Raw genomic sequence first — 18672 nt, 5'->3', positions numbered from 1 at the left:
GTATTTCACATTGCATAGAGAAATGAGAACAAGCCGGTGAGAAGTGAAATCACTGTGCGTGGAGTGGGAGTAAAGCGATAAGAACGAGCTAGCTTAATCTTTAATTTTTTGTGGCTTTTTTCAGCAAGGCCCCATCCTGCACCACCTGCTCCTTAACTTTACAAGGCTCTGACCGGAGAGAGCCCAAGACCATTAGACCATTCCCGAAATGGTATTTAGTCGCCCGAGTTCACCTGAGGAATTTGAGGATTTGTTTCAGTGGGAGTTCAGTGACTGTAATTTTGAAGGATCTGAGCCTCATTGTTTGAGGCACATTTCAAATAAAATGCATTTGCCTCTGCTTCTTAAATAAGACAGAGGTGCATCTGAGAAGTTTTATACAGCTAGTCTGCTAACCTGGAGTTGCTTCTGAAACAGTTGTACATGGAGGCAACGTAGGTTTATTGGCTTTAAGACACAGCCCAGTTTCCTTCCTACACCAGTATATACTGGGAGCAATGGCCTGGGCATTTGTGGAGTTGGCTGGCATAAAACCAGTGTAAAGGAAAAAGAGAGCAAGGTCAAAAAAATAAAGATGGAAGAAGACAGAACTGTTTCTGTATTATAGTTCCCATTTAGAAAATACCTCCCTAGCAGAAGAAAAAGCAGAACCCACTGTATAAACTAAATTACTAAATTGGTATAAAATACATATTAGATCTTTTGCTTCTTTTAGTGTTAAATTTTCATACTATTATTATAGATTTGTAATTCAGTGTAAGATCCAAGGAGGCACATTTTTTTTAAATAGTTGTTTTGTCCTTTACATGGTACAGAAAAAAGAATCCAGAAGATAGACAAACTAGACACCAACAATGTTAGGATATTAAATTTAATTATAGATTACACAGAATATGATGTAAAAACAGCAATTTACTAGAATAATTATAACCTGCAAAATGTGAAAATAGTTTAGAAAATGGATTGTCATATTCTCTGACACAGCAATAGTCATGAAAGGTACACTTATAATATCATATGTTAATCTGTGTATTAACTATGCTACCTGTCATTTAGCCAGGATTCCAAGACAGATTAAAGGCATTTATTTCTGAAGTGCCTATGTTTAAATTCGGTAAAGTTAAACAGCTAGATTGAAAACACTATATTTTTGTCAACTACTGCATGGAGATCTATCTCAGATAAACGCTTTGTCTATATGCTATGAGTTTGTAATGAGAAGAGTAATTGAAAAACTGCAGAGAGCACAGACCTGTAAGTGGGTGGTTTGACAACTGGAAGTATTTCTTAGTGCCTTGTTGAATTTTGGAAATCAGACATGCCAACAAGTCTTTCCTAATTCAGACCTAGATCATATTTAATCTGAATTCATGTTTTGCATGTAAAAAACCACATTTAGTTGTAATGGGGAAAGATATCTGTAGACCTTTTTGTTATCTAGTTCAACAAGAAATGTTGCAAGTGTCAAAGGATATGATGACCACAGCAATGTCAGCAGGTTTAATTTTTTTCCAGCCGTGTTTATGAAAGCAAAAAAAAAAAACCAAACCCAAAACCAACCCCGACATATTTTAGTTTCTTTTTGAATATACAGACTGGCCCAAACATAGACATTCTCTTTATCAATCTTATTGTTACAAAAACTGTACATTACAAACAGTATAGAAACAAACTGAAAGGAATGTGCCACACATCCTGGCTAATTTTCTATATGCAGTTTAAAAATACAGCCTACTCCCTTATAGTGCACAGTTATTGTGTAGATAGAGTACATCACTAGTTAAGTGGACATGATAGAAGAGTTCTAGTTTTCCTCAGCACAGAGAATAAGAGCCAGTTCTGCCCGGTAAAGCTTTCCTCCATCAGACAAGGCCATGATGCTTTTCTTGTATGTCGCAAGGTTGTTAATGTCTAGTTCCTATTTAAAGAACAGATCATACTTTAGAATCCTGTTTAGTTACCGGCATGAACGAGTTTGCTTCCAATGGCAGAAAATGGGGAGGAAAAAAGAAATAAAAGAAGGGTATTCTCATTTGCAACCTTGCAAATGTTGTTTATGTATTTATATATTAACCATATTATAGCCATACGTTGGATTGCTGATAGCTGATGTCTCAGTAGCAGGCTTTTGACAGTGTTGCTATGTAATCACAGCTCCTCTAGTTCAGGATTCACACTGCTATGTTTTCTGCTAAGATTTTTAGTTTGACTTTAGGAATTATGACTTAGAAGCTCTTTGTCTTAATTTGGTGGATTAAAGTGTCATTAAAATCCAAATTAAATCTAATCTCTAAGGGGAAAGAAGCCCTCTAGGATTACCTTTTTGTTCTTTTCACAGAGATCCTTCAGTAGTGCATCAAGTTCATTTTCATCTATATAGCCATTGCCATCCTGAAAAATAATATTACAGATAATTTTAAACTTTTTTTTTTTTCCAGAGGTTATGGCTAGTTTTCCACAAATTCAGAAAATAAGTGCCATCAAACTACGCAAGTAATAAAAAGGTTTTTTGAAGACTTACTTGATCATACATCTCAAAGGCTTTATTGAATTCTTTTGCACACATTTTGACACCCTAAATGCCAAAAGGAAAAAAAATAATTAATGACACCAGTTTTGTGTGATGGTAACAGGTTACCTTAGGAATCTGAATATTCATACCTGAAATTTAATAAGAAAATTTTCCTGTACAGGGAGTAGTCTTTGGAGAGAAAAAACAAAGGTCAAAATATTTAACTGTTTCCATAACAGCAATTGGTACATGACATTTATTGTGAAAAGAGCCAGAAGACGTACCTGGCCAGTTCAGTAAGCTCCAGCTTCCCATCATTGTTTGCATCAAACATCCTGAGCTGAAAGAATATATATTTCTACATTACTAATCAAAATTAATCAACATAATGAAGAAAACACTTATCTGGAAAACTTAAATTCAGTTGAATTTAGCCTTTATTTCATGCTGAAATAATCCTCCCAGGCTTTAATCTGTGATGTTTGCTGTGTAGTACATTTATTTGAAGTACTGAAGAAGTAATTTATATTAATTAATTCTACTGCAAAAGCCTGATAAGAAACCAGATGAACAATTCTGACTAACCTACTGTAGGGTAGGTCTTAACCTGCCTACAGTGATGAATGTCCCGTATGAGAAACGCACCTGTAATCATGTATAAATGAGAGGAGTGTTGACATGATAACATTTTACTTTTGACTTCATGTCATGATCTCATAATAGTATCAATATTCTCTATTCATAAATGTGAAACAACAGTTGGGCAAAGTTCAATAGAATCCAAGGCATTCGATTCCTTAGACAGAAAATAATAGACATTTCATTCAATTGGCTGCTTGGTCTAAATATTTAAGTAAAGATCACGTTCTGTTTCTGTGATATATTTCAAGAAAAGAGGGAACAGATGCTGTAGATTATCACATTTTGTTGATGGTATGAAAATGGACAATTAAATGTCTCCAAATAATTATAATTAAATTATAGAAATAAATATATTAATGTAATTGACATAATATGCGAATACTCTTTCTAATATTTTTTAATCATCCTGTTGTATTGACGTGTTTTCCTTTGAGCTCCTGAAAGCATGAGCTCCTGCCGTTGAGTGGCACAAACAGTTTATATTCGTTATTAAAAGTAAATGGAGATATTACACCTGCGTGGGACTTCCTCTCCCAGTTTTTATGTCTGTATAGTTCCATTTTTCTACCTGCAAGATTATTTTGCCTTTGCTGTATAAAAGAGTCACAAAAGCAGAAAACTGTACAAAACATTGTTAGACATTGTACTGAAAACACCACCACCCACACTCCATCCCATCACTTTCAATCACAGTAATTTTAGATGTAATTTTTAGATAAGAGGAGAAGCGGCATCCTGTACTGAGATAAGCGTATATCCTTTTAAAGATAGAATTAATGCCATGAAAAAAGACCCAGTTTCACTTGGTTAATACACAATAAACGGCAAAGGAGACCAGGAGAGAGACCAATTCTATAAACGTTTATTTCTACATAACACCCTGGTTGTCTTTAACACTGCCTGTCCGTCTGTAAAAGCATCTGCCTTGCATGCAGTTCACGTGAAAGGAGATTTTTGCATTTGGGGGAGGTAAGCAGTGGCAGCTGTGAAGTCAACCTATTTTGTATTTTGATGGGTTGTTAGCGGCTGGCTGTACCTGCCTGCAGCTGCTCAGGACTGTATGTTTTCTGTTAGTCTTTTTTCCTAGTTTCTGAGAAGATTAGGGGAGAGCTGGCCTCAGAATTTGTTTCTTATTCTTTGTCATTGTGTCTCTCTGCAGAGGCCAGAACTTAAAGCACATTTTAAGATGAAGGTGAAAAAGCTCCTTGAAGGAAAAGGATACATGTTACATCTTCACCAGTGAATAAATAGTGACAATTCTAGGTAAATAGTTTATACTGGTACAACAAACCACAAAACTTTTGCCAGGAAAAACACAAGTGTTTTGATCAGCCATTCTCAGGTCAGTTTGAGGGCTAGTGTGTTTACCTTGCACATTTTTGATTGCTAAAAATATTTTAAGATGAAACCAAGCTGGTAAAACAAAAAAAAAAAAAGAAGTGTTATACATTTCCTAAAGACAAGAATTATTATTCTTTTTTTTTTTTTTTTTTCTTGAAACATCCACTCAGAAGCCAATTCCGGTCTTTACCATGGAGCACCGTAGTGGTGGGATGGAAGGGGTGCCCCAAGGACGGGCTGCTTTAAGGCTGGGGAAGTGACGGATTTGTTCTAGTGTTTATCTGAAACATCGGTTTCTGCTTCTTGAAGGGAGGGGAGAAGGAAAGAGTGAGGTCTTTGCAAAGCTGCTAAAAAGCCACCACGTAGTGACGGCTTTTAAGAAGGGGCAGACACTACAGCACTGTAAGAAGGCAAAACATAGAAAGTAAGCCTAAATAAATTTGACCTAAACATAATAATGTAATTATGACAGGTACAGTTTTTCTCCTGTGAACTGTGAAGACTTTAATTTTATGACTAATGGCACAGGGAAGCAGAACAGGGGAAAATACTATGGTATGGTCTAATATCATATAAATACCAAGAAGATTCAAAATTCCTGAGGGTTTGGTTTTTTGTTTGGTTTTTCTTTTTTTTTTTTTTAAGCGGCACTGGAAACTACCCATCAAAGCTCTGTAGCTGCAGAAGTACTTGCAGTGCTAGATGCCACAGTCATCTCACTGTTGCAATGACACAGCCTGATTAGGACCTGGTGGGGCTCCAAGTCATTGGGAGTCTTCCAGTGGCTAAAGATAGACTTTGGATTAATCCAGTCTTGATGAAATATGCCTGTAAATAATCTTACCATTATTTCTGTGTATTCTGTTAGCTTTGAGTCTTCAATCTGCTTATTTGCTTTCTGTAATAAATCTTTCAAGAAGCTCTGTTAAAATAAATAGAAGAGTAATAGGTGAATTTTTATCTACAGTATAAAATGCTTGACTTGCTAACTTCAGATTAATGGGAGATACTATTTTACTCCCACTTTAGTATTTACTGCTGAAGTTCCAAATAAGTATGAAAAGAAGTAGTAATTAACAGCTAAGAATATAACAGTTTCTTTTGATCGATTCAAGTATAAGGCACAGTTTTATTTGGAAAAAGTGACTCATAAAACTTTCTGCATTGTATGCCATTTGTTGTATTGTGAATTTGGAAGAAATAGTTTGGTTTTCAAGTATACTGCTTCCTAATCAGCTCTATCAGTAAACTAAAGTCATTAACCTTGAGTCTCCTTGAAAACTTGGATGCCTAATCACTTCTTGAACATAGGAACAATTTTACAGAAAAAATCAATGATTAATCAGGTTTTCTCCTTGCCTATGGCAGTACCCAATGCTAGAAGTGAACGTTAACCTACGTTGCTCCTTCCTACCTTGTATTTTAAATGTGTGCGGCTAGTTTCATTGCAATTTTTGAATGTGATTTTGATATAGTAACATGACTTGAAACACCAGCCATTTTTACTTTAAAAACTAAGATTGTTTCCACCCATTCCATGGTTTAAATTTCTGTACTAGATCTGTGACATTAAAAAAGAAAGATATCAATTTATTTAACAAGGGCATTACAAGACCCGAGATGTCTATACGCCTGTCAATGCCAAATGAAGTACCTAATTACTGTCATCAGTTGGAGTGTCATTATCTTTGTGGAATTTTGCGCCACATTTCAAGACAGAAAATGGGATCGCTCATAAGAAAATCTATTTGTACATAGATGACATTCTTGAACTTGAATGCAACTACGTCAATAGTCATATGACTAATACCCACTATAGTTCTTCCAAACTGTCCCTCTTGGTGCTGGAAGGCCTTCCTGGTAGCTTGTATGCAAAGAACATGATTGAAAAGTTGTAAAGGGACGTTACAGAGACATGTTTAATCTTGTGTGCATTGATGGAAAATAGAACTGGAAAGGACATTAAAAAGCTGTCCAGTCCATCTCCATGTCTCCAGACAGGATCATCTATACCTAAACTTCCTGAGTTACTGTCTGATCTGAGCTACTGCCAAACCTTTCCTAAATACAGGCAGTGGTGGAGAGTCTGCCTCCCCCTTAGACAACATATTCCACTGCCGTTACTATTGTTAGAAAGTTTTCCTGATTTCCAGCTTAAATTTCTCTTACAAAGTTGTAAGTGGGTGTACTCCTCACATAGCAAATACTTAAAATGTTTGGGCTTGTCAAGAAATACTGATCTAAAAATAAAACTGGACGTTTATGTCTTATATTTGACATGTTGAAATAGCCTGTTTCTCTGAGGTGGACAAAACCTCGCAGCACAAGATAGATGGGAACATTAGGGATCCAGTTAAAATGTCTTCATTCTTCTGCTGGTCCTCAATCAGCCCTGCCTTTTTAAGTCTATTTTAAAATACAGAAGCTGGCAACAGTCCTTAAGGCATTGTCTAACAGCTGGAGAGTTCTCTAGTGCTACATGCGTGGCCTACTCCTGATCCTACCAACTTTAGATACACCGACCTGCTGTGACCAGCCAGCAGAAGAATGGGCTTGTCTGTCTGAGGGTTACCTTGAGGTAGGATCCTCAGCAAACGTCACACAGATACCAAACTCAAAGAGGAAGGGAAAAGGAAAAAAGATGTGAATCGTCTGATGTGGATTCCTCTTCTGAACAGAAGAGCTGTAAGAATTTCAGACAGTTTGATCTCCCTGTGCTTTAGTTAATAAAGTTTATGTAGTTCTTCTTTAGAGTACCATATATGGGCAAAATAGTCCAAATTAGATAGATAAACACTGCTAGGTCTTTCTCTTGCTATGAATTGTTTTGACTGCTCTGAATTTAAAGCTATAGTAATGTATCAAGTGCAATTGAACTATGGAAAATGGCGCCTTTCTACTCAGAGGCTGTTGTATATGAGCATCTCTCCTAGGAAGAAAGGCCGAGAAAGCTGGGACTGTTCAGCTTGGAGAAGAGAAGTCTCGGGGGGACCTCATCAACGTATATAAACACTTCAAAGGAGGGTGCAAAGAAGACGGAGCCAGGCTGGTGCCCAGCGACAGGACCAGAGGCAATGGGCACAAAATGAAACTCAGGAGGTTCCCTCTGAACATCAGGAAATGCTTTTTCACTGTGAGGGTGACCGAGCATTGGCACAGGTTGCCCAGAGAGGTGGAGTCTCCATCCTTGGAGATATTCCAACCCCTGCTTGAGCAGGGGGTTGGACCAGATGACCTCCAGAGGTCCCCGCCAACCACTGTGATTCTGTGATTGAGAATCTGCACATTTTTATTGGTTTTATGACTAGGGAGGTAAATCACTCTAGTTTTAAGGTTTGTTAACTTTGGAAGGCTGAGTTGGCTAATGGAACAATCTTGATTCTGCTCTTATTTGTGCATATTAAAGCTGATATACCAAAATCCTACCAAGTAAACCAAGCAGGGGCAACAGAATTCCAGTTGTGTTAGCCTAACAGTATTACAGTGGAAACTGTAGGCTTACATGATGCTTGCGAGAGCATGATCTGTCCAGCAGCGTAGCGATTAATGGTAGTGACGCCCTTAGGAAAAAACCCAACAAAACAGCTGTCCTCCCTAATATACCAAAAAAAGAACGTAGCTTTCAGAGGCCTACCTGGCTTTCTTAATCTTTCTTACTTCTAAGCTAGAGTACCTTGTCCCCTGAGTCACTTGAGACAAACATCTGAATTAAAAGACACTTTAAAAAACATTGATCAGAATAGAGTTTCAGTCATGTTTGAAATGCAAAATCATGCATGGGTGGGTATCTGAAGAAACAGAGAGCAGCACAGGCTGTAATTCAATGCCTGTTCTCATGTCGTGCATACTCATAGGTATTGGTTTACCTTAAGTTCCTCAGAATCAATGAAGCCACTGTGGTCGCTGTCATATTTTCTCCATGTCTGCAATCAGAACGTGAATGCTTTAATGATATATTTATGGCAAGCGGGTCTTGGATGATTGTACAAAATACAGCTTTTCATACTGTACCTGCATGAAGTCTTCACTTGACTTTAGCTGCTGGCACCTGAAGAACAACAGGAAATTCTCTTCCGTCGGTAATATCTGAGCAAGCTGCAACAGATTTTAAGAAAGATTAAATTTTGATTCTTCATTAGGCCAGCTGAGCCTTTAAAAGTCTTTTTTTAAAAGAGTATGAAATTATCTGTGCTGATACTGCTCTTTTGTGGTCCCACAGGAAGCTTCATCCTGTTAGCCTCTGAAAGGCTTCTGGCTTCCAGCTTTGCCATATTCATCAAGGTCACATAGAAGTGAGGTCTGAGAGGAAGGAGTAAGACAGCACTTTACTGAAGGGGTAGCTGGGGAAAGAGGGGGAAAATGTCACCCATGAAGAGTTAGGATCTGTGGTGAAAACCTTAGAATCAGCACGAAGGGAAAACGTAACGCAAGGATGTAGAGGGTAAGTGTGAAAGACCATGAATTAAGAAAGTGAGGAAAATAGACTACTCACAGGTACCAAGGAGAGAGGAACACTGGCATGAAGAACACATGTGTAGGTAAACAGAAAAATATACGGAAAAACCATGATAAAAAAAGAAAGTGGGGAGGGTAAGGGGATGGCAACCGGTGAGCATTTGCCAGGCACAGAGATGTGTTCAAGAAGAGCTATAAATACCAGAAAGAAATCAAAAGGGCTTTTAGCCCTGCAAAATCAGGGGTCGTTCTTCCAGTGCCTCTGCTCTACAAAAGGCTTTTTTAAAATCAGACATTATTGTACTGATTATTGAAAATGTTCATTTACTATAACTCAATTTTGGCAAGTGACAAATGTAGAAGATGGAGAGTATGCTGTATAATTTAATGTAAAATCATGATTTGTTTTTAACAAAAGCCCAATATTTTTTCTGTCCTCAAAATGTATGAAATGTGTTTTGATTAAAGAAAACTTTTTACTCGAAGAATAGACCAGCTGTGCTTACTAGGAAGAGAAAGACAGATTTCTTAGCTGCATTCTTTTATGAAAAATGACATCTGCAGACTTTCTGGAGCCCCATCTTAAAATTTTGATTCAAATTTTGGTTTTTCTGCATTCATTTCACACCCTCAAATCCCTTGTTCTGTCTGTTTCAGTGCTATTGCCAAATTGCTCAGGCTTTTTTAATGGGTTCCAGCAGCGCCGCAGGTGAGTTCAGCTCTGCCTCTCACCCTATAGGCACAACAAGGGTATGGAGACAGACCTCTCGTTTCTCTAACATTTTCTGTGCAAGAAATCAGTTATATTCTTTAAGTGTTGGTAGAACTGAAAACATACATCAAAGCACTCTCCTTACAGAAATGGAGCAGCTGATGGCAGACTGTCAGGTCCATCAGAGTTTATCATTTTGCCCAATCAACTTAAACAACGTGTTTTTGTCAGCGGCTTTCAAAACCTACTCCGTTATAAAGAGCATATACATGTGTGGGTAAGTATGTGTTCATATGTACGCAACAGCTGGATGTATGTAACAGTACCGATTTATGGAAAAATTTCTTTATTTCTGCCATGACAGGGGAGCTTTGATTTTTAGAGTAAATCAACATTCCTACTCAACAATAAGTGTTGAATGGAAGAACTGGTTATAATAATAAGCAGAGTTTGGGGGAAGGGACTGATTATGACAATGGAAAGAGTTTACATGTGTGGAAATTACAAATAAGATGTCATTCATGGGACCTCCATATCTAACTCGGATGAATTTTGCAAGGGTGCTGTAAAATAGTACACGTTGCAAGGGTAAATATAAAATAGGAACTTTCCAAAGAATCATTAGCAGCTTGCTGTCAGTACCAAAGTGTATTTGAGGTACAGGAATATATTCCCTCTGGAAGAAAATTACCTCACTTTAAGCTATACCTTTCACCCTTTATAAGACTCAGGGGAAAGCACAGGCTATTACCTCACAAAGATGTAGTAGCTCAATACCCTGCATTAGCTCAGGCTTCTGCCAAAAAAGAAGTCTTTAATCTTTTCGTAACAGAAACAATATAACTAAAGGGAAGTCCAGTTGTTCTCCAAGCTCACGCATCAAATAACATTAAATTGCCTTTTGGGGAAAACTCTGCATTACTAAGGGATGAGGAGATTGTATGGAAACTGGCTCGACTTCTCAGTCCCAGTTATACCACTACAGAGAGGAAACACGGAAACCTGGTTCTATTTCTAATGACGATTCTTTGTGAGGATAACCATAGGGGGGACTCCATGAGCGTGTTTGAGTAAGCGTGCAGACCGCTACAAGTTCAAGCATGGCAGCGACAGCAGCTTAGTGAGTGTTTCTGTGAGCTCCGCTGCTTTTATGGAGAATGCCGACTATTTCTGCATCGTGAGCAACAGAGGACAACCACAAAGCCTGAGACTGGCTTGACTCCTCTCTGCTCCGCTACAGACTGAGGTACATCTTTAAAGGTTACCTAGCAGAAAAAATATTCTCAGTACTTAAAACAATATCAGAACTATTTTCTAGAAATCATTCTCCAAGTAAATTCTGTTGATGTTTAATGCTCTTTAAAATTCCTTTCACCTAATACAGTGAATTTGCTTTTTAAAATCCTATAATAGAGAATGGGAATAAAAAGATTATTTTAGGCTAATAAGTAGTTATTTTTATGGCAGCAGTGAGCTTCAAATAATTTGAATGTGGAATTACTGCAGTCCTGAGTTTTGAAACCTGGGTTTCACATCCACATTTTAGTGAAAGCATCGGTCTGAATGAGTACAAAAGGGGAAAGAAAGGTCCCTTACACAATGACAAGCAAGTGGACAGGTCAGGCTCTGCATTTAGCTGGAGGGCACTGGATAAAAGCTAGTGAACTAACTGCAGTATGCTTGCAAAGGCAGAATCGACACTTAATCGGAGCTGAAAATTCACTCCTTCCTCTGTGAAGCCTCCTCTTTATCTCAGTCAACAGACTTGTCCTGAAAACTCATTATTTGCTAGGACATTTTCAGTCAGATGCTGGAGGATTCATTATGATGGCTGGGAGTCTGAATCGCTTTACATAATTTTTTTCTTTTTTAAACAACATTATACACTTTTCCAGAACAACTATTTGATGTAATATGTAAATGGGAACAATCTGGACATTTTTATTTATAAGGAAGGAGAATCAAGTCCAAATACCAACTTTAATATCCTACTGCTCTGCACGTATAACCCATTTCATCTGCATCCCATCAGCACTTTCCAAATCAAGGTTCATGCTGATGTAAGTGAAATAAAATATAGCTATTGGGTTAGGAAACTGCTATATTAAGGGAGACAGTCCCTTCAGTCACTGAACTGAGTACTGTCACTATCCAATGGCTTCCGTGGCTGCTGAGCATGCTTGGCACTTCACTGGGGGTGGTGAGCACCGCACAGTATCAGGCCCTATCGGATTTGCTCACCTTTACCCATTAAGTCGATAGCAGAATCAGAAATAGAATTCGAAAGGTAAAACTTTCATCTTTCCTAAGTGAAGAAACACAGTCTTTTTCAGGCACTGTCTACACATTCTCCTTGCATCCAATGCTCGCTATTACATATATTCAAAAATACTAAATTAAATAGGATTCTTCAATACCAAATGAATAAGTATTTGTTAGTCAAAAACTAAATAATTCCTTAGTCCAAATAAACATTATTTCTTTTTAGATGCAGAACTACTTGATCAATGTTAAGTATTGTCAAAAGATGCATTTTTAAAAAACAATTATAGCTGCAAGTGAAATGAACTATTCATATTTCCATGGTAGTTTAGTCATAATTACATATGCATTTAAACAAGTTTATGCAATTCAGACACATGACAGGGGAGAAAAGATACCCTGAAACGATCTATTGTATCAGCAGTGATACTTCCTATTGACTTTTACAGATTCTATTCAGTCCTCTACTTTAAAATTAGCTACTGACCCAAAGTTGGTCACTAGAAATTTTGCAGACCTGGCTTGTTTCCAGCTGTTTCTTAATTAGCTCTCTAGGTCATATTTCTTATTATCAGAAAAAAAAAAAAAAAAGCATTTAATAATAAAACCACAGTCTCACAACACTCAGTGTGACATAAAAGAGTTGTAGATTTAGGCTTGAAAAAGTGACTTTTGAAGCTGTAACCCAGCGAACTGTCCTTTTTGACTTGCAGCACTCAGCAGTGAAAGCGAGAGAAAGCACAGTGGTTGCCCCCTTCCCAGCAAGCTGTCTGAACCATACGATTGTTCAACGGCTGCATGTGTAGAAGGGGTTGGTTATCGGTGCCTCTTTAGAAAGTGGAGGTAAGGAATAGGGGAATTTTCTGCCTGAACTTCTGTTAAAGTTCAAGAAAGGAATTCATAAGAAATCCTGATCTTTCACAAACTGGATGACAACTACTATTAAAATTTTCTTTAAATTTAACATGACTAACCTGCTCTCTTACCATACACGTATTTTTTAGAATAGATTACATGCAGTGATTGCCCAACCGCATTCACAGAGCATTAGTTCAAAATCATAGGTAGAAATAAATCACATTTAACTTTCACAATTCACATTTCTAAAATAGAGCTTTTACCTGCTTCGCAGGAAAACTAAATTGCTGTTGATGCTTATTTGTACTGAATAAGGCATGCAAAGTTAGAGGAAGTGTAGTGAAATGTCTAGAGAGGGGTAAAGAATACCTTACTTTTTTTACTGAAAAAATTTCATTAGAGAAAAAAATACTGAAGATCTTAAGACAGAGGACGAAATTTACTGTGTAACTAAAAATCCAAAATATTAACATATTGTGCTCACATTGTTTTGTGCTAAATGTATTTTCTACAAGTAAATAATTCAGTTTTTTGTTATAAAGTAACCATCTTACCTCAACTATTCCTATTTTTCCATCAGTAGTCTTCCCATATTGGTCCACAAAAGCTTTCATTTCGGGTGTTAAATCCTACAAAGTTACAATGAGAGAATCATTACTTTAAGCTACAGAGAAACATATGTAAACTTACTCGAATACTCTATTAGTTGCCAAATAATATACTACACTTAATGAAGTACTCACACTTACACTGCAGATACACTCACACTGCAGATAGCTTCCTCAAGTTTAAATGAAATTGAGTATTTTTTTATCATGAATAATGCCATTGTGATGAATTTCACTTCCTAAGGATTTATACTATAGTCAGTGTGAATGATTGGCATCTAAATACTTAGAACTCCTATTTTAGTTTATAGAATGAAAAAAATTATAAAGACAGATGTGTTGGAAGATGTGTATAACAGCTCCTTTGTTTAAGAGGATGACAGTGAAGTTCCTAGGCAATTATTAGTCAATTTTCTCAGTTTTCATTTTTAAATTAGTAACTTGAAGGCAGTGCAAAACAAGGAACATTTCAGTATAATACATCTGAACACCAAAATAGCCACATCTTTGGGTGGATTTTTCCTGAACAATGGATGCTATTTTAGCCCTAAAAGAACTCATCATGATATCATATTTTTCACTGTTTAGTATTTGGTTATCATAGAAACAAAGTCAAAATGTCAGTGATGAAATGTAGAGAGGCAGTTTTAGGAGAGAGAAGAGTTTGAGCAGTACCTTAAATCCAGAGGTATTTACAGAGTAAAGCCAGCGTAATTGTTCTTTGTATAAATTATGGTCCCTGCTATACATCCATTCTCTAAAGGCTATCCTCGCTCTAGACTACGGCAAAGGTTGGTATAATAGATCTGATTATATAGCACCTGAGTGATTCTCTCACTGGAGACAGAGGGAATCTCAACTGTACAAAGTCCATTGTAGTTTGTCCCAAATTTCAACTGCTGAAGCTAACTAAAATGTCACTTCCTCCTAGCTGATACAATCATGGCCTAGTATCCTATTTCTGTCAAAGTCATCCATGGCAGGTTAGTAATTTGCCATGGCTTTAATTAGAGATGTGGTTATTAATACAATGTACTTCAATGTCACCTTTCATCTAATGATCCCAAAGTGGGGATGAGTTTGTTTAGTGGATAGAATGGAGAATTTAGACACCTGGATTTTAATTAGTCCTGGTTAAATATTTGCCAGACACTGTCCAGCCGTTGAAGGAGGCACAGCCGATTGCAGGTTAAAACAGAATGCTCGTCTTCTAGTACATTATTCAGAGAGGGGTTTTTTTTTTAGTGTTCACTTCACCTGCTTTTGAGCTGCTTGATGAGTTATTCAAGTTATGTTATCCAAATAAATGTTTTCAGTCAAAAAAAGTTGCCTAAATTTAACCAAGTCCAGTCCTAAACTTGATATAGATGCAGTGCTTGATGTTTGAAATTAAGAAATTAGCCCTTCACACCTCAGTCTCCCCTTTTAAAACTTAAGAGATGCTTATCCAACCAAGTGGAGCTGTAGAAAAAAAAAAAAAGCTTTTTTTCCATATGATTTGAAAATACAAGGATAGATGGCACTACAAAAAGACTTACGTGATCGTATTCATCTATTAAATCACATATTTCTGTGGAGAAATATCGTCATTGTCTATATAAGCAGAGCAAGAAAGAAACAGATGTGGAATAGCTCAACCAAGATCCACTTATTGACTTATCAACTTCTGTGTTAGTCACTTATACTCCACAGTTTCTTTGGGCAATTGGCATATCGAAATAGAGAACGTATTACAGAAATGTGGGGCACAGTAAATGGAAGCGATGCTTATATGCTTATATAGCTTTTATCTTTAAAAAAGAGGCAGTTCTTTCAACATGTCTGAAAGTATATCAGATCAATTCGCTATCTATCATAACGCATGAAGCAAAAAGACACAAGCCCAAGAAAAGCTCAAGCCCTAAAACCTCCAAGTACACACCTACTCTTTAGGCTAGCGTGAATCAGGCTGCATGCTACTGCTCTGTCTGAGAAAAAGCAACTGTGAAAGTACAGACTTACTGAGTGGATTAATAAAAGGATTAGAATTAGAACATAATTAGAACAGTTCTGTAGTTGGGAAGAATATTGGGAAATGTTAAACCATCCTATTCAATGACAGAATCAATGTGATTCTTTAATGCATATGGCATGACTGATGTAAAATCCAGCTATGAAGAATGCATAATTGAATATTTCAAAAATAGTGAGCAGGAGAGTGACCTGAAATGCAGAAGTTAATGATGACAAAGAAGCTTTGGGGTGTTAAAAGAAGGACAGCTGAGGAAATGACATATAACCTACGCTAGTTTCTCAATGTGTCCCTTCTGGCAAAAGAATAGAAATTCAAAGCTACTGAATTAGTATCCCGTGAGACAAGACACGAACTAATGAGATGCTTGTTTGGCAAATGAGCCTTCAAATCCAAGAATCAGCTTAGATTTGAAACCTAAGATGACATATATCCATACTCCAGAAAAAGACTTCAGGGATGAAGGTAACATCTACCAAAGGCATAGCCAATGGATCAAGTACTGAATTTTATGTTGCTGCTGTAGCTTGCTCTTTTCAGCAGAACACTCTAAAAAAAAGGTTTGAATCAGAGAAATGGGAAAGGAAAACTTAATTAAACACCCGAACATTTTTAAATATACTGTAAGATATAGGCAGAGGTGTTTTTTTTTTTTTAAAAAAAAAGCATAAATGATGAAATTTGTAACAGATAAGAATAATCTTGCAAGGCTTTTATGTGTTACTTTGAGCAGGCTCTGTTTTTAAGAAGAGATGCACACTCGTTTTGAGAGAGAAAAGAATCTGATCATAAAATGATAAATATCTTTTTCCTTGAGCTTCTAATTAATTGTTTAATTACTGAATAACATATCAACATTTCTAATAAGAATGCCATTCTTACTAAATATACACAGGTTTTAATATCTTCTTTCTAATGGACATACTTAAGTTTCATGCACTTCAACACAGAAGAGAGATTTGCTCTGTTGCAATACTCGAAAAGTATTGAAGTCGTCTTTAATGTTCTCTGTGAAAAAAAGTAGACTTTTTCCCTCTAAAAACCACATTCCTTTCTCAATTTTCTGGTGTTCTTTGAGTTGGTTTTTTTGTTTGCTTGTTTTTTAAATTTTAGTTTAAACTTACTTGCACTCATGAAAATGAGTGCCTACACCAACGGCTGTAAGAAGAATTAACTGTTACCAAGACTGCAGTAACATTAGAAGCTTTGCTGGGAGACAGATTTTCAGATGCATGAAGTCTACGCTCAAACAATTAATAAGAAGATACCATTTTTCACAAAATAAATTAAGATTCATATTAATATGTTTTGCATTTACTTCTAAAATAGACAGCAACTTTAAAAGTGAAGTTAATTATTATAAAGCTATTGCTCAATTTGGAGGTATTCTTATATGAAGTATTAATCTATTTCCCCCATGCACACATACCATCCAGTTAAATTATATTTTCTGTTACTTCAGAAGTATTTTAGCACAGATTCATTTAATTTGATTCTATTAGCATCAAACTCCAATATATAACCTAAGTGGCCTGTTTTAGAAACTGATTATTTTAAAGGCAATTTATTTTTTAAAAAGGTTCGCTTCTATTTTAGTTCAAATCTTTACATGGAATCTTTCATTTCTTTCTTTCTTTTTTTTCCTTTCTTTCTTTCTGTGGGGTTTTTTTTTCATGTAGGTATAGTTTGGAGGAAATTAATAATTAGTACTTTAATAGCTTATACACAGAATTGTTTTGACAACATTGTCAAGAACTTTGCTGTCCCTCTGAGCAATTTACAGTGCCGGGATTTGGTACTCATACTCCTGGTATATAACACTTGTGAAGGGCACAAAGTGGTTAGCAGTCATCTGCAGATCTATTTACTGACCACCGAGGGGCAGAAATGCATTTCAGCCTGTACTGCCCATTAGGTACGAAATTAAAACAGAGTCCAACTAACTTGAAGTGTTCTTTTTTTCTTCTTCTTTTTTTTCTTTTTTTTTTTTTCCTTCTTAGTATCAGTACATATCTGGATCAGGTGAGATTAATTGCAATGACGTAAAGTCCCACCCAAGACAAAATAGAATGTCCGTGCATTTCTTGATTTATTTTTTTTTAAGCACTGTAAGAAGTATTAGCTCCTAGCCTGGCAAGATGTGAGTGGGACCTGCTCTCCAGGGAGGTGGACCCTGGCCTCACCTTTCCAAAGAGGATGATTTTTTTCATTTGCAACCTGCTAATTTCTAACCAGCCTACTTCCCTTTGCCCAGTGAGGCTTGTGCATGAACTGTGTGATGGCAACAGGGAACAGAAGGGATCAGGGAACTGGAGTTGGCTCAAGAAAACTCTTCTTTTCCTGGAGAAGACGGAAAAGTAGGGTGAAACATTAACCTACCAAGCCTGCCTTCTTCCGTGCCTGCTGCAGCTCCTGGATGAAGTTTTGTAGCTCCTTCCCATCCATGTACCCATTGCCTACAACAGAAAGATTTACGGTTGCGATCACCGCTCCCTCCAAACTCTCTCCGCTCTTCAGCGCTGCCAGGGACGTCTCTGACCCGTGTGCTCCCTCCCGGCGGAGCGGCTCCCTGCACGCCTCGCCCGGCACCGACCCCAGCCCCTGAGGGCTCCGGGACTGCGCCCCGAGGCTGCGGGGCAGCGGGCACGGAGCGGGACCGGGGCCAGGGCTGCCTTCGGGCGGGGAGCGGTGGGGTCCCGGTCCCCCCCTTCAGCCTCCCGCGGGCCTGCTCCCCCTCCCTCCGCCACCCCCCACCCCCCCGCGCCCTCGCCGCCCCGGGGGGGAAGGAGTCACCGTCGGAGTCGTAGTGGTGCCAGATCTCGAAGAACTGGGCGGCCGAGATCTCCACGCCCTGCAGGTGGGTCTCCGCCGTCATGGTGCGGGCACGGGGGGCGCGGCGGGGCGGGGGGGCGCGGCGGGGCGCTGTCCGAGGTGCTGACTCTGTCCGCGGCCGGCGCGGCGACGGCGGCGGCGACTGCGGCGAAGGCTCCGACGGCTCCTCCCGCCGCCGCCCCGCCGAGGGCTATTTATGGGGCCGTCCCGGCCGGGCCACTCCTCCCGGCGCTGCCCTCCCTCTCCGCGGGCCCCGGCGCGGCCTCCCCGCCCTGCGCGGGGGGGGGGGGGGCCGGGGTCTCCCGCCGGCGGCTCCAGGGCTGGGGCCAGCCCGGCGGCACCCTCCCCGGCCCCCGCGGCTGGGCGCTCCCGGGACGGTCACCCCTAAGCGTGGGTCGGAGTGAGGGGTGTGCTGGCCCCAGGTGGAGGCCCTCGAGCA

The 18672-nt window shown here is 38.6% G+C and overlaps 1 protein-coding gene across 1 annotated transcript; it reads right to left on the bottom strand.

Annotated features, from left to right (window-relative positions):
- Window positions 1–857: 857 nt before the first annotated feature.
- CALB1 (calbindin 1) lies at window positions 858–18398 on the bottom strand. The gene is made up of 11 exons (XM_054817574.1): window positions 18195–18398; window positions 17781–17857; window positions 13337–13411; window positions 8507–8590; window positions 8362–8418; window positions 5340–5417; window positions 2797–2852; window positions 2662–2701; window positions 2522–2575; window positions 2320–2391; window positions 858–1918 (listed from the first exon to the last, which is right to left on the bottom strand). The coding sequence occupies exons 1-11, from the start codon at window positions 18274–18276 to the stop codon at window positions 1805–1807; spliced, it is 789 nt and encodes a 262-aa protein (XP_054673549.1). The 5' UTR covers window positions 18277–18398; the 3' UTR covers window positions 858–1804.
- Window positions 18399–18672: the final 274 nt, after the last annotated feature.

The sequence above is a fragment of the Grus americana genome, chromosome 2, assembly GCF_028858705.1.
Source record: "Grus americana isolate bGruAme1 chromosome 2, bGruAme1.mat, whole genome shotgun sequence".
Classification (NCBI taxonomy): domain Eukaryota; kingdom Metazoa; phylum Chordata; class Aves; order Gruiformes; family Gruidae; genus Grus; species Grus americana.
The sequence above is the reverse complement of the archived record's forward strand: the minus strand, read 5'-3'. Positions and strand labels throughout refer to the sequence as shown.

Excerpts from the sequence above, each read along its gene's own strand:
- CALB1 (XM_054817574.1), bottom strand. The coding sequence starts at position 18,276 with ATGACGGCGGAGACCCACCTGCAGGGCGTGGAGATCTCGGCCGCCCAG. Across the intron at positions 2,702-2,796 it reads GAGCTTACTGAACTGGCCAG|ACTACTCCCTGTACAGGAAA; the intron begins GTACGTCTTCTG and ends TTCTCTCCAAAG. Across the intron at positions 2,576-2,661 it reads ATTTTCTTATTAAATTTCAG|GGTGTCAAAATGTGTGCAAA; the intron begins GTATGAATATTC and ends TTTGGCATTTAG.